General features: G+C 34.7%; 1 protein-coding gene across 2 annotated transcripts in view; it reads left to right on the top strand.

The window, feature by feature from the left end:
- Positions 1 to 22,435, top strand: part of ERO1A (endoplasmic reticulum oxidoreductase 1 alpha) — a 38,872-nt gene that overhangs the window by 12,697 nt on the left and 3,740 nt on the right. Inside the window, exons 4-13 of one of the 2 annotated variants that reach the window (XM_064292489.1) lie at positions 903 to 941; positions 4,615 to 4,691; positions 4,774 to 4,847; positions 10,239 to 10,359; positions 12,339 to 12,385; positions 15,150 to 15,161; positions 16,778 to 16,804; positions 16,939 to 17,031; positions 17,849 to 18,095; positions 18,556 to 18,625. In XM_064292489.1, the coding sequence (XP_064148559.1) occupies positions 903 to 941; positions 4,615 to 4,691; positions 4,774 to 4,847; positions 10,239 to 10,359; positions 12,339 to 12,385; positions 15,150 to 15,161; positions 16,778 to 16,804; positions 16,939 to 17,031; positions 17,849 to 18,095; positions 18,556 to 18,625 (807 nt within the window). The remainder of the gene's footprint in view (positions 1 to 902; positions 942 to 4,614; positions 4,692 to 4,773; positions 4,848 to 10,238; positions 10,360 to 12,338; positions 12,386 to 15,149; positions 15,162 to 16,777; positions 16,805 to 16,938; positions 17,032 to 17,848; positions 18,096 to 18,555; positions 18,626 to 22,435) is intronic. The other variant, XM_064292490.1, reaches the window with a different exon arrangement.

Genomic DNA, 22,435 nt, shown 5'->3' with positions numbered 1-22,435 from the left:
GACCTAGGTCAAAGTCTAGAAGGGTACACAAAGTGATTATCTCTGCATGGGTCCCTCCCTTAGGGCATGCAAAATCTATTCCAGGAATATATCTAATGCTGGTATAAAAAAACCCCAAATCAAACCTGTTGCTGTCGAGTTGATTCCGACTCTTAGTGACGCTATAGGACAGAGTAGAACTGCCCCATAGGGTTTCCAAGGAGAGGATGGTAGATTTGAACTGCTCTCCTTTTGGTTGGCAGCCGAGCTTTTAACCATTGCGCCACCAGGGCTCCAATATTGGAATAGTTCCCTGCAATTTACAGAGTTCTCTCACATCATTATTTCTATTCATAGTATCACTGAGGATAGGCAGATAAGTGGATCCGAGTTACTTTTTCCAGTTCCTATAGCTAGTAAAAGGCCAAAGCATGACTAAAAATCAGTACCATTTTCCTCTGAAAAGATCTAGAGCTCCATAAAAAAATGCTGATTCCAAGATTGAAGTAAGAAATATGAAGATGAGCCTTGATTATCTTGTCATGAAAAAAAGCACAAAAAACTATTAAAGACTACTGGGGTAATATCAAAACAATACAGGTGTTAGCACACTGTGGAGCTCCTAATGGTTAAATATGGGACGATTTGAGTATCAAAAGGAATAATGGCTGAGTATATTTACATTTCCATGTGGGAACGAAATATATAATTAGCAATCCATACAGTAATTGGTTGTTGAATTTTTACTTTTAAGAAATAAGTGTAAAAACTACCCAACCATTCTCTGTTAAAAAATAATCTGATAACTTTAATAATTTTTTAATTAATTTTTAATAAAATTAAAATATTTAATAAGAAATAAAATATTTTTCAGATGATAGAATAAATGTTACCATTAAAAACAATTTTGTATCCCTTTTCAGGATGAAGTTCCTGATGGGATTAAATCTGCGAGCTACAAGGTATGCATTTACACTTATGAATGTGTAGCCATTCGTGTTGTGGCCTGCGTCACGTCCGTGATATGCCCTAAGCTGCTAGGCCACCAGGTGGCAGACAAGTCAGTGAGAATACTGGAAAATTATACATGAGACTTACGAGAAATTATGTGTAGGAAATAGAGGCTGAATCAATCCTGCATAGAGAGAGTAGTCTTGCTATAGTGGTTTTCTTCTTTATTGCATAGTGTAAACCAACAAGTATATATATATATTTTTTAATTAACTTTTATTAAGCTTCAAGTGAACATTTACAAATCCAATCAGTCTGTCACATGTAAGTTTACATACATCTTACTCCCTTCTCCCAGTTGCTCTCCCCCTATTGAGTCAGCCCTTTCAGTCTTTCGTTTCGTGCCAATTTTGCCATCTTCCCTCTCTCTCTATCTTCCCATCCCCCCTCCAGTCAAGAGTTGCCAACACACTCTCCAGTGTCCACCTGATTTAATTAGCTCACTCTTCATCAACATCTCTCTCCACCCCCCGCTGACCAGTCCCTTTCATGTCTGATGAGTTGTCTTCGGGGATGGTTCCTGTCCTGTGCCAACAGAAGGTCTGGGGAGCATTGCCTCCGGGATTCCTCTAGTCGCAGTCAGACCATTAAGTATGGTCTTTTTGTGAGAATTTGGGGTCTGCATCTCACTGATCTCCTGCTGCCTCAGGAGTTCTCTGTTGTGCTCCCTGACAGGGCAGTCATCGCTCGTGGCCGGGCACCAACTAGTTCTTCTGGTCTCAGGATGTTGTAGGTCTCTGGTTCATGTCAAAAGTATATATTTATTTTACTACTAGGTAATACACTTTTTTTTTTCCCGCCCTGAGGCTTGGTGGTACAGTGGTTAAGAGCTCTGTCTACTAACCAAAAACATCAGCAGTTTGAATCCACTGGCTGCTTTCTTGGAAACCCTACGGGGCAGTTCTACTCTGTCTTGTAGGGTAGTTATGAGTCAGAATTGACTCAGTAACAATGGTTTTGGTTTGTTTAAAGCATTTTTATTTTGCAGTGAATCCTTTTGGCTGGAATAACTAAAAAAAGAAAAAACGAAGTACATGTTTAATGAGAAATTAAGTTCTGAATTTCCCTTTTTCACAAGAGCTGATGATAATATGTTTAACTTGCACAAAGGCCAACATTTTCTGTCACAAAGGCCATAGAAATATCACTGGCCACATGAAAAGTAGAACACACAAACCTGCGGGTAAGGCTTCAGCCCCTACTTTGTAAGTTCGTGGTTATTTTCAGAAGACTATGTCTAAAGACAATTTAACAGGTGCATCTGCAGAAGGAGCATTTACATATCATTCGGGGATACATGGTTTTTCATTTAGACTAAAGAATTGTTCTAAATTAATTTTTCCCAATATTTTATTATGAAAAATTTCAAACACACAGCAAAGTTGAAAGAATTTTCTTGTAAACACTCATACCCAGCACCTAGATCCTACCATTATTTTACTATACTTATCATATATCTGGAAACCCTGGCGGCGTAGTGGTTAAGTGATACAGCTGCTAACCAGGAGGTTGGCAGTTCGAACCCTCCAGGCGCTCCTTGGAAACTCTACGGGGCAGTTCTACTCTGTCCTATAGGGTCGCTATGAGTCAGAATCGACTCGACGGCAGTGGGTTTGTTTTTTTGGGTATCATACATCTGTCCTTCTATCTGTCCACATAGCCATCTATCAAAGCATCTTATTTCTGGACATATTTCAAAGTAAACTGTAGGTATTGATGCATATTCCCCTATACATATATATGTAACTAGATGTATGTCACTTACAGAGTTCAATATTTGTCTATATATATTTTGATATAAAATTAATATGTAGCAAAATGTATAAATCTTAAATTTACATTTTCTGAATTTTGACACATGCATATACCTGTGTGGAAACCCTGGTGGCGTAGTGGCTAAGAGCTACGGCTGCTAACCAAAGGGTCGGCAGTTCGTATCCACCAGGCGCTCCTTGGAAACTCTATGGGGCAGTTCTACTCGATGGCACTGGGTTTGGTGTTTGGTATACCTGTGCAACAGATGAAGTTCCCAACATAGATCTTCATGTCCCTCCCATGTATATCAGTGTCTCTCACCAGCCAAGAAGCCCATGGAGCATCCATATCCAGAGCCTTTACTGGGACCTCATTAGGTAGTCATAATTGGTTAGATCATGCCCTGCTCCCCTAAGCTCAGCTGACATCAAGCAGTGAGTCTTTCTGGCATGGCCAGCCCCACTTAAGTCACCCCGTTAGCATACCATGTCAGATTTAGAGTCCTTGTAGATAACAAAAACACTTCAATCATGAGGGAGGGGTTGTCTCTCAGGAACCAAGGACAAAGGCCAAAATTATCTGGCTAAAGTTAAATTTTTTACCCCACAAACTCTTATAGATTAACCAATATGATAACAAAGTTGTCATTCAATAAATAAATGTTTTAAAAAATTATATCGCTTTAATTATTTCAGTGTTCTCTTCTATCCTCAAAAGTATCCCAGTCTGAACATAAACTGTGTGGTCATTATAACAAATAGGGCCATAATAGGCACTCAGTAAACATTTGTTGAATGATTGAATTTGTGACCTCCTGCTTCCAGTCTTGTCCTTCAGCTGCTTGGTGGTGATTACTGGTGTTTTCTGAAGTCTCATGGTCCATACTCACTTTCCCTGTGCCATGTGTGTGCAGAATGAATGAATATATACAGTGAGTTAGGCATTGAGAAGAAACATGGTTGTTAAAGAATATGTTTTAAATACCTAAAGATATTAGAATACTTTTTATAGGATTTGGTAGGCTCCAGGTCATTCTTAAAAAAGGGCCATGGAATTTAGAATTGGGAAGAACCTTAGACATAAACGATCTATTCCAACTATTCATTTTATGGAAGAAAAAACTGATGCCCACGGTTAGGTTATTAGAAAAGTGGGACAATGCCTCTTGATCCTTGCCTGTTGTTGTTGTTAGGTGCTATCCAGTCAATTTTGACTCGTGTGACCCCATGTGACCCTATGTAATCTTTACGGGAGCAGATCTCCAGATCTTTCTTGCACAGAGCCACTGGGTGGGTTTGAACTGCTAACCTTTTGATTAGCAGCTGAGTGCTTAACTGTTGCACTGTTGTAATTTCTTTATACCACAAGGATTCTGTTTTCAGATACTTTGGTAACCACTGATTGCTTATGGTTTCTATATATTTGCTTATTTCATATGAGTAATATCACATAGTATTGTCCTTTTGTGACTGACTTGTTTCATTCAGCATAATGTCGTCTAGGTTCATTCATGTTGTGGCATGCATCAGGACTTCGTTCATCTTTCTGCCTGAGTAAAATTCCATTTATATATATATATATATGTACCACATTTTGTTTATTCATCAGTTGATGAATTTCAGTTGTTTCCACCTTTTGGCAATTGTGAATAGTGCTGCAATGAACACTGGTACACAGGGCAAAGCCTTTTATTTATTTTTTAGCGTCAAGAGGAATGTGAGGACTTAATTTTTTTAAAAATATTTTTAGGTTTTGAATCCAAGGTGATGGTCCAAGTATAAAAAGAACCTGAAATGGCTTTTAAATTCTTTAAAAAAAATTTTTTTTTTAATGCAATGTTTATTCTACTTATTCCCCTTTTTATTTTAGTATTCTGAAGAAGCCAATAATCTTATTGAAGAATGTGAACAAGCTGAACGACTTGGAGCTGTAGATGAATCCCTGAGGTTTGATTTTTGCAGCAGTATTTTATGTTTCTTTCATATCAAATGTTTACTTAAAAAATAACACTGTTCAATTTATTTGCAGTGAAGAAACACAGAAGGCAGTTCTTCAGTGGACCAAACACGATGATTCCTCAGACAACTTCTGTGAAGCTGATGGTATAACATTTTTTATAGTGTGCATTATGTTTAAAATTATACCTAAGAAGAAAATAATTTTCTAAAAATTATTAAAAAAAATTTCTTTTTTTTTTTTTTTTTAAATTTTTATTAAGCTTCAAGTGAACATTTACCATTCCAATCAGTCTGTCACATGTAGGTTTACATACATCTTACTCCCTTCTCCCACTTGCTCTCCCCCTATTGAGTCAGCCCTTTCAGTCTCTCGTTTCGTGCCAATTTTGCCATCTTCCGTCTCTCTCTATCTTCCCATCCCTCCTCCAGTCAAGAGTTGCCAACACACTCTCCCGTGTCCACCTGATTTAATTAGTAAAAAAATAATTTCTTAAGTGAGAAATTGAACACTTTGCTTTGTGCCGTCTCAAACTACAGAGAAGAGAAAAAGATGAAGTGACATAAAAACTCAGAGCAAGAAAGTAATGATATTATGAAGATACCATGTGTCAACTTCCTGTTTCAACACAGGAAGCAGAACAAAGTAGTAATGGAGAATTTGGGGCAATTAGTAGTGACAGAAGATGATAAGCAAGGATTGGAGCTGTGTAGCATGGGATTCCCTGTCTTTTCTCCTTCCCTCTCATTCAAGTTCTTTGCCCCTCTGTCTTTTACCCCATGCCAAAATTACTTGGTATTAGTTATACTGGGATTAGACTCATAAGAATATAGACAGCCACTGAAGGGAACATGGTAGGGCCAATACTTTAAAAAAAAAAAAAAAAAAGCTAAATTCTCTTAGAATTACTTAAATATATGTTTATATTTTTTAAAATGGCTCAAGTTTTTGGAAAAAATTTTATACATATTCTGCATAAGTAGCTAGAATATAGGGATTGTAAAAACTTGCTTCTGTTCTATTGGTTTTGGATTGTTATGTTTACCTTAATGATAGTCCTTGTTACTTTTCGAGAAGAGAATATTGGACCCTGAGATGTGTCTGTGGCATCTAAAGCTAGGCCAGAGCTCTAGTGCTATTAGAATCTACAACCCATTAGACCTCTTTGATCAAGATTTATAGATTCTCCCATTCTTCCTTTTTTAGGTTGATTGTTAGCCTATTAACTGGCTAAACAAAATCAAATCAAATTGAATTTTGGTATCCTTTTATGGCCCCTTTGAAATGGATTAATGCTCTTTAAAAAAAATCAGTGAAAAGAATGATACAGATCATTTTAGTTACAAGTAAAAGGTGATATCTACTATCCCCCCAAAAGATGAAGAAAAAGAGAAAGTACTTATTTTTTTTTTTAAATAATTTTTATTGTGCTTAAAAGTACTTATTTTTAATTTTGTGGCTTCTCGGGGAGGCGGGGAATACTTTCCTTAACAGAAAATATAACTGTGTTTTGGGAAATGCTTATCTATAATCCCTTATTCCTAATTCCAAAATCCGAAAACTATATGAGCTTTTCTTGCCTAAATTGAGCAGAGACTCATTTAGTGTGAATAATCACCCATTGCACTGCTGCAGATACATTTATGTGCTTGATTCAGAGCTGCTGCCCCAGGCCCCCCGGGATAACAGTCAATATATGTTGTATGCACTGTATTATCTTTTAAAATTTTTTAAATTGAGCTTTAGGAGAAAGTTTACAGAGCTAATGAATTTCCTACTAGACAGTTTGTACATAAAGTGTTCTGTGACATTGACTGCATTCCCCACAATGTGTCAGCACTCTCCCCATTTTCTCCCTTGGTTTCCTCTTTCCTTTCGTCCAGATTTTCTCCTCCATATTGCCTTCTCATACTTGCTTTTGGGCAAATGTTGCCCTTTTGATGTTGTATAATTTATTGTTCTAAGGAACACGTTCCTTTTGGTTGTTATTGTTTATTTTATGGGCCTGTGTATTGTTGGAGAAACCCTGGTGGCATACTGGTTAAGTGCTATGGCTGCTAACCAAGAGGTTGGCAATTCAAATCCGCCAGGCACTCCTTGGAAACTCTATGGGCCAGTTCTACTCTGTCCTGTAGGATCGCTATGAGTCGGAATCAACTCGACGGCAGTGGGTTGTTTGGTTGGTTTGTATATTGCTTGGCTGAAAGGTGGTTTCCAGAAATAGCTTCAGTTCTAGGTTAGATGGGTGTCTTAGGGCCATAGTCTCGGGGATTCCTCTAGTCTCTGTCAGACCAGTAATCTGGTCTTTTTTGTGAATTTGATTTTTTTGGTCTACGTTTTCCTCCTGCTCTGTCTGGGACCTTCTGTTGTGATTCCAGTCAGAGCAGTTGGTAGTGGGAGCCAGGCACCATCTGGTTCTTCTGGTCTTGGGGTCGTGCTGGCTGTTGTTCATGTGGTCCAGTAGTCCTTTGGACTAATTGCTCCCTTGAGTCTTTGCTTTTTTTCACTCTCCTTTGTTCTGGACAGGAAGAGACCAGTAGTTGTATCTTAGATGGCTGCTTGCAAGCTTTTAAGATCCCAGGTGCTTCTTACCAAAGTAGGAAGCAGAACATTGTCTTTATGACATATGTTGTGTCAATTGATGTAGGTGTCCCCCAAGTCTATGGTCCTTTGCCTTTGAGCCTAGGAACTTCATCCCATGAGGTGTTTGGTTATTTCTAAGAAGTTTTCATGACTGTGCCGATGGTGTGCTCTATTGTTTATACTAATATACATATAATTATGTGTGTAGAAATATGCACAACCAAATCTGTATCTGCACGTGCGTGTGTTCCCTCATACCCTCTCGCACCTCTTTAGCATACCTATCTACTATGTATCTATTCATAAATTATTGTTTGTTAATATTATTGTTGCAGGATTGTCTATGTCATAGTAATTACCGTAGTTGCCCTTTATTCTTGTGTTTCTTTCAGTGTCTTCCATTGCCTTGGTCATGTTGTACTAAGTTCCCCCATACTGCGTATTGCCCTTCCCTTCACCAATATTATGTATTATCATTTTAAAGTCTGGTAAGTTCTTAATTCTAAGACATATTTGGTGCCAGTGTTTGTGGATTGTGGATTTATACAAGATTTTGACTAGTAAAGCAAGTAATAAAGTCCTCCCCCACCCCCTTATTTCGACATCTTTTCCATAAGTATTCTTTGGGCTTAACCATTGTTATACGAGGTAAAATTAAATTTATAACATCAGAGTTTTTTTTAAATCTGTAGTGATTAAAGAATGGTAACACTTTAACTTCTCTTAACAAAGTGTCCTCTTGAGATTTCCTGGTTGAATTTGTATAGCATGGACCGAGAATTAGTAATTCACTTCTTAAATGGTGGAGTTTTGTTATCTTCGGTGAATCACTTGTCCAGGGAGGGAGGATGTCAAATATATTTAACAGCCTTTTTAGGAATAAATAATGTAAGTTTGATACACAAGATATTTTATAAACCCTTATTAGAAATCTGAACTTTTGTCATGTGGCAAAATACAGACTTATACCCATTACCCTTTGCCATTGAGTCGATTCTGACTCATAGCAACCCTATAGAACAGAGTAGAACTGCCCATAGGATTTGCAAGGAGTGGCTGGTGGATTTGAACTGCCGACCTTTTGGTTAGCAGTTGTAGCTCTTAACCACTGTGCCACCAGGGCTCCATAGACTTATAGTAAAATTTATTTTTTATAAAGTTAAGGAGAGATGATTTGTTATAAATAAAATTAAAATAATGTTTAATTCTTTAATTAGCCCAAATATTAAAAATTTTAATAATTTTTTGGTGGTCAGTTTTCTAAAAGGACTAGATACTGAGCATTATTTATATAAAATCAGGTTTTTTTTTCTGGGTTTATTATAACTTGCTGTACAGTGACAGTGTATTTCATATTAACTGAGATGAACAGTGCTGTCTGTCCCTGAACTACATGGTGCCCTGGCAATATGTTTTTTAAAGTTCTTATATTTATTTATTTTAGTTATCTTAATTACCGCTTTTGTATTGGGCTCTCTGTCTAGATACTGTCACAGTGCTGTTCTGGAAGCAACTTCCCCCCTTATTTATATCTCTAATATACTGAGAATTGGAAGAAAAAAATAACCAAGTGCAGATTTTTTTTTAATATAATTAAGAGGAAGTAGGTACTGTTGAGAGCTTAATGGACTCTCTTACAAGTACCGTTTTGCTCAGATTTTTGTCATCTATATTTTGCCATTGTTAAGCTTCATAGATAAGTAAAGTATTAAATAATTTCCTAAAGCCACTGGAGGACTAGGGACCATCTTTTTTGTTTTGAAATTATTTTGCATAAATCTATATAACATAAGAGAAACAAAAAAGAAAAACCAATATCACACCAATTTGTGTGTGTATGTACGTATATATCTGTAATTGGCTTTTCTATAATCTCTTTTCATGTTATGAAATAGCCTTTGTATTTAGCAGTTTTATTGGTTATAAAACAGTGTGTTAAGATGTATCACAATACCAATACCACTGTTGTTAGGTACCGTCTAGTCGGTTCTGACTCGTAGTGACTTTATGTACAACAGAACGAAGCACTGCCCGACCCTGTGCCATCTTCACAATCATTGCTGTGTTTGAGCTCATTGTTGCAGCCACTGGGTCAATCCATTTTCTTAGATGGTCTTCCTCTTTTTCACTGACCCTCTAATACCACTAGCTAACATTTATTATACTCTTACCATTGTTCTAAACACTTCGCACTTACTTTTTAAGTCTCACAATAATACTATGAGTATTACTCCTATTTTACAAACGATGGCACTGAGGCATAGAGAATTTACATAATTTGCCCAAGGACACACAGTGAATAGTGGTGGAGCCTGGACCCTCATCCAGGTAGTCTGGCTCCAGAGCCCATGCCCTTAACTGCTGTGCTATGTTAGACGTTTAGATTGCTTCCAATTTTCCCTTTTATAAATAATGCTGACACAAATATCATCCTGCGTATAATTTATTGCATGTTTAGGATTTTATCTTTGGGGCAGCTGAGTAGTGGATCCTGATAGTGGTTATCTAAGAAGAAAGTATTTGGTAACAAGCAATGTACCTGCATATGCCAGTGCATTCTCATTTCGAATCTAGAAATGGTGCTAATACTTCTTCAGTTACCTTATTTACTGATGCTTGTGGTTAATGATGGAAGGGCATGCGTATTATATTCTTGTCTGGATAGCTTATGGGAATTGAATTACCATGATTCTTAGATTCTAAGAGTCACATATTTCCATTTTTTTAACCATTTCTAAAATCAGGATGCTTTTGCAATCAGTGTGCACATTTAATGTGGTTGTGTTTGTTCCTCCCTCTTTTCCTTCCTTTCCTTTTTCTGAAAAATTGTTTTAAAATGCCTGTTGCATTGTTACATTTGTGGTACCTTAGAATCAATGGAATACAGTTGTGTATACTTGCTTTTAAAGGTAACTGAAGAAAACAAAGATTTAATAAAACATTTTATCTTATAGACATACAATCCCCTGATGCTGAATATGTGGATTTGCTCCTTAATCCTGAGCGCTACACGGGTTACAAGGGACCAGATGCTTGGAAGATATGGAATGTCATCTATGAAGAAAACTGTTTCAAGTATGTGTCGTTTCCATTTCGAGATTCCTGTAAGATGTACTGATTTTTCTTTATAAACAAATGAGCAAAATCATAATGGCTATAAATTATAAATCAAATTTACTTTGTTAATGATTGTATTTGGACATAGAAACATATCTTTTCATTAACTCAGTTCCCTTCTGATTTGATTAAAACTCCAGAAATGAGCTTCAACAAGTATTTCTTTCTTCTCTAAAAGATTTAGAATTTTAGACCTTTATGAGAGTATCATAGCCATTCAACAAATATTTCTTGAGTGGATTACAGAATGTCATTTTATAGACAAGGAAACCTAAAGCCAGAGAGGTTTACTTAATTCTCCAAGATCATACACTTTGTGTCAAGGTATGCATTAAAATCTTCATCTCCTAGTTCTCTTTTTGATGTTCTATACTCCCCAGTGTCAAAGATTTAGTAAGTGGAGGAGCCCTGCTTTGCACTCTTAACCACTATCATGAAAGCCACCCACTTGCAAGCCTTGCGCCTCTATTTTGGAATTATATTTTGCACGTGTGTTTGTATGTTACGCTGTCTCAGAGGCTGGGGGAATTTTTTTTTTTTTAATTGTATTTTAAAGAAACAGATGTATTTATTTATTGTGCTTTAAGTGAAAGTTTACAAACCAAGTCAGTTTCATACAAAAACTGATACACACCTTGCCATGTACTCCTAGCTGCTCTCCCCCTAATGAGACAGCATACTCCTCCTCTCCACCCTGTATTCCCGTGTCCATTCAACCAGTTCCTGTCCTCTTCTGCCTTCTCATCTCCCCTCTAGACAGGAGCTGCCCACATAGTCTCATGTGTCTACTTGAGCCAAGAAGCTCATTCCTCACCAGTATCATTTTCTGTCTTATCGTCCAGTCCAATCCCTGTCTGAAGAATTGGCTTCGGGAATGGTGGCTGGGGGGAGTTTGGGGAAAATTTTGGAGTGTCAAAAATGGGAAGAATAAATTACACCTTTTATAAGTCAAATATAAGCATAAGAGATTATTTTTTTAACTTGAATTTCTCCAGTTTGGGAAATGGAGAGTTTTTATTGATATTATTTTACTCATTTCTGCTATGCATTTCATTTTATGTTCCCTTGGAATGTTTGGTTATACTGGCTTACTGTAAAGGTTAAAAAAGAATGCAGCTGTCGTGTTTGTTAAATTTGTATTAGTTTTAAATCATGGTTCATATCATGATTCCCATATTTCTAACAATATAAACAGTGTATGAGGCAGTAAATTAATTATATTGAGTGTGTTAAATATAGCATACATGTTTTTTTTTTTTTCAAAAAGTCTCAACTTGTACAGATATTTAAAATTTAAATTATGGCCATTAAAACAATACCTATGCTTTACAAACACTAATGTATACTTATTTTGGGATTTAAAAATACTTCAGTGACTTAATAACTTTCCAAAAAACTTCTGGCTTTTCTTCTTATTAAGTTTTTTTTTTTTTTTTACTTTTTATTTAAATCATAAACCTGATGGCCACAGGGCAGATTGATATACCTAAAATTACTTAAGTGGAAAATAATCTGCTCACATTGTTTTTTTCCCATTTTTATTTTAATGCATATGTTGGGTAATTATATTTTTTTCTTGCTTGTCTTTCAATTAGGTGTGCACCCTGTGGCCCCTCTCCCCATAAATGTATTATTGACTCTAGGAAAGAAGCTCAGCTGATATTTTTTTTCCCTTTGTTTGAAGAAGTGTTTAGGAAATGACCTTCTGTCTGCTACAATGGGAAAAGATTAAGAGCTATTATCCCTAAATCAAATAGCAACTACCTTTCCTTAAAGCAATTAGAAAAAATGAAATATTTTTTAATCTCAATAAAACGATTTGATTTTGGATGGATATAGGCACTAAGCAGCTTTTTGAGATAATTTCGCTTTTACTTAAATAATTATTATGTGATAAGTAACATTGATATTTTATACTTTAATTCTTTTATTTCTAGGCCACAGACAATTAAAAGGCCATTAAATCCTTTAGCTTCTGGTCAAGGTGAGTTATTTATTTGTACTGTTATATTTTTTTTAGCCAGTGAGCTTTGGTTAGAAGGAAGAGAAAGGCAAGGTAAAAGGTTAGCAAAATCATTTGAATTGACAGAACCCACAGTCCTGTTTCCACAGAAATTTTGTCTCACTCTTGCAGAGAAATAGGTGTTTAAAATATTTACACTGTAATGAGTATTTTTGTAAAGACGCTTATGGTATTAGACTGTTCTTGCATGAAGCTTAAGGATATATATTTTTCTTTTATGAATTTTGCAGACAAACTAATGTGTATTCATTTTTCATATCCAAATAACTTCTTCAAAATTTTTTCTGCAACTTGAAATAATTACATATTTTAGGAGTCTGATTTCAAATCCACACATCTTTATGTCTTGTAAACTTTTTTCATTTTGTAGTTACACTCAATGTCTGGCTCAAATGCTGTGTTCTTCTACAAAACTTTCCTTGATCTTCCTAACTGAAAGTAATTTCCTCTCCTCATGAAGTAATCTCATGCCATGTTATTTCTTCCTGCCCTTTCCACTGCCTAGCATCATTATTTTTTTTATTATTTTATGTATCGATTTACCATAGTACTTTGGACATATGGGCAACATTTATCTGTTCTATCTCTTAATACAGAGCTTGGCACATAAAAGGGAGAGTAGTTTGTTGGATAAATGATCAGTGAAAATTGCTTTCCTCGTTTAATGGTCTTGTCCACAGTAGTAAAAAGCACTTGTTTATTCAGGAAATGATTACCTAGTGTTTATTATGTGCTAGGCACTGTTATGGAAGAAAGGCTTGGTGATCTACTTCTAAAATCAGCCAGTGAAGCCCTATGGCTGCAACTGACCTTGGGGGTGGCACAGGAGTGGGGAGCCTTTCATTCAGTTGTGCATGGGGTTGCCATGGGTTAGGGTGCAACTCAACAGCAGCTAGCAACAACAACAAAGACACTATTTTAGGTGCCATGTTGCTTTGTTGTTGTTAGCTGTCATTGAATCAGCCTGTAATGATGACCCCATGTACAAGGGGATCTGCGGTCATAATCTGTAGAGTTTTCATTGACTGATTTTTAGAAGTAGATCTCCAGGCCTTTCTCCCTAGTCTGTCTTAGTTCGAAGACTTTGCTGTTTAGCATCATAGCAACATGCATCACACAATAGGGACATAAAATTGAAACTCACGAATCCTCAGTCTGTAATAGGAAAAGGGTTTGTTGAATAAACCATTTCATTGTATAATTTCAGACTTTTCCCTTTGAAAATATATATCCATGTTCTCTTTGAATGTGTGCTTACTGAGGAAAGCTTTGATGTACTTTTAGCAAATGTGTAAGGTTTTCATTTTAAAAATTTATTTGAAGAAATGCTGATCTCATATAGTCAATAAATATTAAAGTCCTTCTGGAAAGTGATGAGATTACATCATTCCCCAAATGCTGGCAGACTGGTCTTTCTTAGATTAGGAATGGAAGAACATCTTTAAACAAGGCTTTTGGGTTTTTAAGGAGTCATATGTGTTGACTCAGTGGAAGCTATTGATTTAATATCAGATGAAATGCAAATTCATAGACAAGAGATGATCTTCACTTTGAACTCACATTATAACTTAATTAATTAACCACCCTCACTTATCTTAAAGATAAATGGGAACAATCTAAATGTTTATTACTAGGGAACTGGTTAAATGAGTTATATTATATTCACATAGTAGAATAAAGCCATTATAAATGTTGCTGTAAATTTGTATTCATTTCTATCAAAGAAATCAATAACATATTGGGTAAAAAAAAGCAAGTTTCAAAGCAGTATGTATAATATTTTTATGAAAGCACAATGTAACATCCGCATATCTATGCACACACTCAAAAGGACATTTACCAAAATGTAAACAGTGTTTATCTTTGGGCAAGGGGGTTATGGATGTTTTTTTTATTTCCTCTGTGTCTTTTTTTTTTTAACAGATATTTGCAATGAGCATATGTTATTTTATAATCAAACAATGATGGTATTAAAGAAAAATGGACAAAATGAAGACAATTTTTCAACAATAAATGAGCAGCTTACAGATAAATTGTTGCATTGTACATAATTTGAATCTTACAAGTCGTCTTAAAAAATATCCCTGAATGAGGTTAAATTGTATAATGCCAGTCTGGAGATTCAAAGCAATAACACAGATCTTTAACAGAAACTATATTATAGCTTTAGAATAAATAAGTGTGGCTGTCTGTCAGCCAAATAACCAGAAATCCTTGAGATACTTAATAGTGCTCTTAGATGGTAGAGTAGATTTTTCTTTCCTGTCAGCTCATATTAAATCTGATGTGAGTTGAAGATATTCTTTATCAAGCTCCAGGAGATGACACCATTTAGTTGAATCAGGCATAATTCATATTGCTACTAGATAAGAGTTGCGGTCACAAGTGGCTCACACTAAGATTTTGCTTATGTGGATGCACTGATGGTCTAAAATTTACCAGTATTAAAAAAAGGTTTATTTTTATGAAAATCTAGCATGTTAAAAGGTACATCTGGAAGGTGTTTATAATTATAACATTTTTTTTCTTTTTCAGGGAAAAATAAAGGTAAGTATAGCATCTTTATCTTACATTCTAAATATATGAATTTGCTTATAGATGTTTATTATGGCAAACTGTTTTTTCTTCCTACCTCTGAGACTCAGAAGAAATTAATTTTTATTTCTTTATGTGAAAGTCTAGAGGTGAAAGTACAAGTTAGGGGAAAATGACTGCCTGGGTTCAGGTACCAGCGACAGCCTGCCTCAGCCTCTGATAATCTGGTCAAACGTTTTATGCACTGAACCTAGAAGATGGGCATTTCTTCTGGCCTCTGTCAGGGGAAACCTCTTCTTTACTGGTTAGAACTCTAGAATCTGCTAGGTTTAGAGGGTCTTGGGCATGATCAAAGAGTCTTTGGGTGGTGCAAATGGTTAAGGCTCGACTACTAACAGAAAGGTTAGAGGTTCAAACCCACCTAGAGGCACCTCAGAAGAAAGGCCGATGATCTTCTGAAAGGTGATAGCATTGAAAATCCTGTGGAGTGCAGTTTTATTCTGAAATACATGGTATTGCCATGACTCCCTCCGATTGCGTGCTGGCCAGTCTTACCTTACCCTTGTCAGCATTAAGTAGTATGAAATTTTTATCTGTACTAATTTGATAGGTAAAAGTATCTTGATTGTTTTAATTTGCTTTTATTTTATTGTTAACAAGATTGAACAATTTTTGTTATTACCATTTGTATTTTTTCATCTGTAATATTTTTTAGTGGGCACTTTATCATTTTTATTCAGTTTATGAGTTTTTTCCATATTAAGAATATCATCCCTTTGTTGTATTTGCAACATACATTTTATCCAGCTTCTTTGCATTCTACTTTGTGAAGTTTTCTGACAATCAGATGTTGAGTGTATAATTTATTGCTTATTCTTTTTTTATTCCCTTGGCTACTTTTATGCTTATTTGTTTCATATCACCATAAAAAATGAGTCAAAAGAACTGAATAGTAAAGTGTTTGCCATCTTTGTAGCAAATGCGTACAAGCATTTTTATATAATTATATTATTTCTTATGCCTTTTTATATAAAATTATTTCAAACATTGTCCTATGTTGTCATAGTCCATATTTTTGTCATTTTAATACCTGTATAGCATTCTATTAAGTAGTTATATAGTATTCTATCATGTTAACTTAGGCATTATTATCATGCATTTTGATTATTTTTGATTTTTTTAATTATACATAATCATCTTAGTACAAATTTTCAATCCTCCCCCCACTAAAGGTTATTTCTTTACAGCATAACCCTAAAGACAGAATTACTCGGTCTCAGTATATGAACAGTGAGTGATCTTAGTAGGTCACAGAATACAAGTGGTATTTGGTTTTTGTAACATTTCTCTTAATTGCTCTTTTGAAATATTGAACAGCATATACTATCAGCTGTGAACAAATATTCCTCCAATACTATTTTATAATTTTCTAATTTAAAATGCATTTAATGGGTCCTTGATTTTCACAAAATGAATTGTTATCAAGGCAAGTTATTTTCCATGTATTGATTTACTATTTAAGTTCTGTGTTTTGACCTTATATAAAACACTTTATCCAGATAGTTTTGACACCGAGGCTACATAGGCAGTGTTAAAAGCCTTTTTAAAGATTGAACAGCACAGAGTAGCACGTGGTTGAATCCAGACCAAGAACTTTTCTTCTTCCTTTGGAGAAGTCGCAAATAAATTGGGACCTTTAGTTAAGCAAACTTCATGTTAGTCTTTGGCACTAATTTGCTACAATGTTTTAAAACTTTTGAAAAACTTACATTTTGGCATTTTTACAATCTTGTAACTTATTTTTCTTTTTACTTTCAGAGAACACTTTTTACAGTTGGCTAGAAGGTAAGCGGAAACTTTTAAACAAATTTAAGTGATAAAATTTTGTATTCTCATTTTTAAAGAGACATGAAATTCATTTTTCATCTTAAAAACTTTACATGTGAAATTTTTACTTCCAAATTACTGTCTTTGTTTAGGTCTCTGTGTAGAAAAAAGAGCATTCTACAGACTCATATCTGGCCTACATGCAAGTATTAACGTGCATTTGAGCGCAAGATATCTTTTACAAGGTATGCGACATTCACGTTACAACACTTATTTTCAGGTATTCTTAAAAGGTTTTGGTATTTATCTGATAGTAAAAAATTGACCTCATTGAATATTAGGTAGTATAATCCATTCTTAAATGGTAATAATCAGATTAATGTGGATACTCTAAGGAATAGTTCACCATGTTCTTCGCTCTTTTGACCTCTTAAGAAGCTGCTCGCAATTATACAAATCACTTTGAAAATATTCCTTTATTTTGTTTTGGAAATTAAAATAGCTCCTAACAGCACAGTTTGCTATTAATTAACTATTGTATCAGAATGCTTTTATATGTGTGCCAGCTTCAAACCAGGAGTTTTAATGAATGAGGTCATTCCCTGCTGCTTTTTATGCTTTAAGAATGCGGTCGACAAACGAGACCATGGTCGAGTTCTATCAGTAATGTATTTCTTCTGGAATTAAAGTGTCTCTTATGTCTCAGAAGCAAAATATAGTAGCTTTAATTTTAAATAGAGTTTCATACTCATTAGCAATTTCAGAGAGTCGTTTTTCATTGTGTATTTTGGTTTTGTGAATATGTTCATATTCAGAGATTTGATTTCTATGGAAATTTGGTCTTTCAGTGAAACTTTGAATCTGTTTTGTCTAGAAGATAAAATATTAACATGGAATATTAAAGGCTAACTTATGAAAAATAGCATGATTGTATTTATTATATATCTTTAAGTGAAAAATGAAAATGAACTTCTGTAAGTATAAATAACCAAGTCTAATTAAAATGAAAAGTAATTAATTTTAAAATTCAGTGTTTAATATTTAATTCTTCTTTCTTCCCAGACACATGGTTGGAAAAAAAATGGGGACACAACATTACAGAATTTCAACAGCGGTTTGACGGAATTTTAACTGAAGGAGAAGGACCAAGAAGGCTTAAGAACTTATATTTTCTCTATTTAATAGAATTAAGAGCTTTATCTAAAGTGCTGCCATTCTTTGAGCGCCCAGATTTTCAACTCTTCACTGGAAATAAAGTTCAGGATGCAGAAAACAAAATGCTACTTCTGGATATACTTCATGAAGTCAAGTAAATCATATTCTACAACTTATGCATTAATAGAAGAATGACAAGTGTTATTCAAAATTCAATTCTTAAACGACCATTTAGAGAAAGGAAAACTATTCAGAAATAATTAAAAGTTATTTTTGTTCATAGGTCTTTTAAAATTTAGTGTTTTTTATTTTTTCTTCTGGGTACTATAGGGCACACATTTTCAGTTTTAAAAGCCATCCTTTTACTACTTGATACTTGCATTATTTTCTTATTTAGTTGAACAGATTGGGTTTGGGGCCAAACTTCTATATATTATGCAATTAGGTTTTATATTTAAGGATAAAAATTTGTTTTGGGGCATCAGAATGTTGGTTTTATTATATTTTCTATTTTATTTTAATTTTATTATCACAGAACATCAAAATGTTGTATTAGCAGCACTTTTAATATTTTATAATCAATGAAAATGAATATTCTCTGTTTTAAAATGCAGGTCATTTCCCTTGCATTTTGATGAGAATTCATTTTTTGCTGGGGACAAAAAAGAAGCAAACAAACTAAAGGTAATTATGATTTAACTTAATATTTAGATACAAGCTGTTTAACTCACATAGGTATGAATATAAGCCTGTGATTTTATACTTAAAATAAATTTTATATACACCCTGACATTGTAAGAAAAATCTGAGTAATAAGCTTTCTTTTCTTCAAAAAAGGAAGAAAATAAAGAAGTCCAGAGGCAAGGTCCAACTTAAGATTTAGTTTATATTATGTTCAAGATAACAAAAACAAAGTCTGTCACTTTACACTTCACATAGATTATCTCATGCAATAATAATAATAAAAAAACCAAACCCATTGCCGTTGAGTCAGTTCCAACTCATAGTGATCTTATATGACAGAATAAAACTGCCCCATAGGGTTTCCAAGGAGCACCTTGTGGATTCGAACTGCTAACCTGTTGGTTAGCAATCATAGCACTTAACCACTATGCCACCATAGTTTCCTCATGCAATAGAGGTTATAAATTAAAGGGATCCAGAGCATGAGTAGCCGTATTACTCTTTTATTTTTTTGCTGAAGAGAATTCTAAAAATGGTTTTGGTTAAATAAATGGATCCTCTTTATTGAGAGTTAAAGGCAGTCAGGAATGCCAGCATGGGATTGTGGAAAGAACAGAAGATTGGATATCTCACAAAATGGGGTCTGGTTTTGACCTTACCCCTTAATAGGGGAATGACCTCAGGCAAGTCCGTCTCTGAATCTCTATATTTGCCTCAAAATGCTGTGAATATAAAATATTACTAAAAATTTTTTTTAAATGTTTACTTTGTGCCAAGCATGCTTCTTGTCATTAACAGCAGAAACAGCTTCTGCCCTCAAGGGATTTCTAGTTTATTTGGAGACTCAAGTAAAATTATACTACTGTTCTTATACTCTGTTATGAAGCAGTCAGTAAAGGCAGACGGCCCTCAGTAGCACTGGGCTTGATTTCATCTGAATCTTTATAACAAAAATCTCCCTCTGTTTCTTATTCTCTGTTTTTTTTCCATAATGAAAGAACCTGATTGTATGCATCTTGGAAATACTTTTTGCACTGTCGTTTTTTGCTGTGAGATAACAATTATTCTTGACTTTCCTTCTACCTCCTGAAAGCATCCTTGCTAGAAATACATTCCTCAGGGCTTATATAACTTCCCAAACAGCTTCCCAGTACTCCAGGAACTTAGAGGGTAAGATGAGGGGAGAAGATGCTACAACAGGACTTCTTTTTTTCTGTACTATTTTCAGTTTCCTCATTTTTAGTTCACATGCTGATTTATTGGAGAATGTTTTGGCATCAGCCCTTTTTATGTTGTGCAGATTAGAAATTTTCTGACAATGTTTTAATTTCCTCAAAACTCTGAAACATTCAGCTTTGGTGTCCTATGAAGTTTATGTAGAGAATCCTTGATGAACAGAGACTTTTTCTGAGTTTTTTTTAGAAGAAAGATATAGAAGATAAGAAAACATGTTAACATTAGAGATTTTTTTTTTTTAAACTGGTTATTTCTGGTGACTCTCATGGAGTTTGAACAGTCATATTTGTAAGTTCATTTTAAAATATCATCTTGTCTCTTTTATACCTTATTATTGTATGGTGAGGAATAGAAGACTTGCATAAAAGGAAATGGTTTATTTCAAAATAGAAATAAGGTATCACTTGAAGCCTTACAAAACATTTGAGATTGAGTGAGTACTGTTTTTTGGTCAATTGGTATCATTGAATAGGGATCACAGCATGTTTGATCATTCTACCCACACACTCTAATTTAAAGTGTTGTTCTAAAACTGTATGCTTAACCAAGGAGAATTTATAAGGAATTTAAATTCTGGTTATTTTAAAGACCATAAAGTGTTCTAATCTGAGATAATTTTGGAATATGCTATAAGATGTCAGGCTATTGGACATAACCATGATTGCTATTTGTATAAGTCACAAGGATTTTCTCCTGTTCTGATCTAGTAAATTTCTACGCTGTTAATTTGGTTATAGAATATGAAGTTCAGTTAAGCAGAACAATGCATGCTATTTATGTGCTTTGTTTTAATCTTGCGATGTAATTTTGTCTGTCATAAGCAACCGTGCTTCCTCTCTGTATTGTGAAAATATAATTGCCAAAAAACTGTTCTGCATTTCATAGCACTTATAAAGTAAAAGTTATGTTTTATTGATCATAACATTTATATCATTTGGAAATTTATAATGCATGTATGTGAGATCCTTATGCTGTCTAGGTATAATGCTTGGGTACATACGGATTTTGTAGGGCCTTGTAACAACTATGAAGTCCTCTACAGGTTTACAGCTCATAGGATAGTAACATTTGCTGTAATTTTATAACTCTGTTGTTATTGTTAAAAGTGTGATTTTTCTTTAATTCAAGGTTGAAATACAAGTTTAATGGAAATTTCAAATCAAATTTGCCAAAATCTATTTAAACTAATGTTACTGGGTAGATTTTTTTTTTTTTTAAGCAGGTTTAAAATTAGGATTGCCTCTTACTGAATTTAGTCCAAAAGTACAGAAATATAAGATATAGAATATTAATATATACTAACAATATTAATAATTTGGGATCCTATTAACAATCCTATTAACAATCTTCTACATGTTACAGCTGTTTCAAAATCTCAAAACAAAAAGTTGAATAGAGCATCTGGGAAAGACTGTCTACAGAGCCAATTGAGGTCTACTTAGAATAAAAAACCTGTGGCCATCGAGTCTATTTTGACTCATAGAGACCCTGCAGGACAGAGTAGAACTGCCCCATAGGGTTTCCAAGGAGCAGCTGGTGGATTTGAGCTGCTGACCTTTTGGTTAGCAGCCGAGCTCTTAACTACTGCACCACCAGGGATCCTTACTTAGAATAGTGGGTTCTAATCTTTGCTAACGTATTCCTTTTTTTTTTTTTTTTTTAACTCTATAGTCTTGCTCTCATCTGTTTGAACCCAGTATGAGCTTTATCACATTAAAAAAAAAAAAAGCTTCTCAAATTATAGACAAGTTAGTGTAATGGATCTGAAATTATGTCAGATTTCCTGGTTAAAGTACTGTAAGCTTGGAATTCTATTATAAGTCTAGGACGAAGACAGGGGAGTGGTTACTTGAAGGATCAGTTAATAATTTCCACTGGAGTAAAAGAAGGATGTTTTCTCGGCTTCTCTTTTCCTTATTCCTTAAGGACATAATGCTACTTTTGAATGAGCTGGATGTATGCTACCTTATTATAAAGAATATAATACCATAAAGTTTATGGATACATTCATATATATTAAAAATATAAAAACAAAAAGGGAATGATAAACACCTAATTCAGGATGGTAACAAACCACAACCAAACCCATTGTCATCGAGTCAATTCCAATTCATAGTGACCCTGTAATACAGAGTAGAACTGCCCCGTAGGGTTTCCAAGGAGTGGCTGGTGGAGTTGAACTGCCAGCCTTTTGGTTAGCAGTCATCCCCATACCGTCAAGTCAATCCCGACTCATAGAGACCCTATAGGACAGAGTAGAACTGCCCCACAGAGTTTCCAAGGAGCGCCTGGAGGATTCAAACTGCTGTAGGATATAGGACTTTGGAGGGATACGCAGGGGCTTCAGTTGTACTTGCAATGTTTTCTTCCTAAAATTTGATGGTGGTTACATGAAAGTTCACTATCTTCTGTTTGTATTTTGTATGTTAGCAATAATGGTAATGTTGATCATCATCATGAAAGAAGATCTGAGTGTTTTACCTAATTAATACCAGAAAGAAGGGCTGTAATTTAGCTATTAGGAAACTAAAGGTTTTTATATTTTTCTTCTTTTTATTTTTGGTAAATGATGCC

Source organism: Loxodonta africana, chromosome 10, assembly GCF_030014295.1.
Source record: "Loxodonta africana isolate mLoxAfr1 chromosome 10, mLoxAfr1.hap2, whole genome shotgun sequence".
NCBI lineage: Eukaryota > Metazoa > Chordata > Mammalia > Proboscidea > Elephantidae > Loxodonta > Loxodonta africana.
The sequence above is the reverse complement of the archived record's forward strand: the minus strand, read 5'-3'. Positions and strand labels throughout refer to the sequence as shown.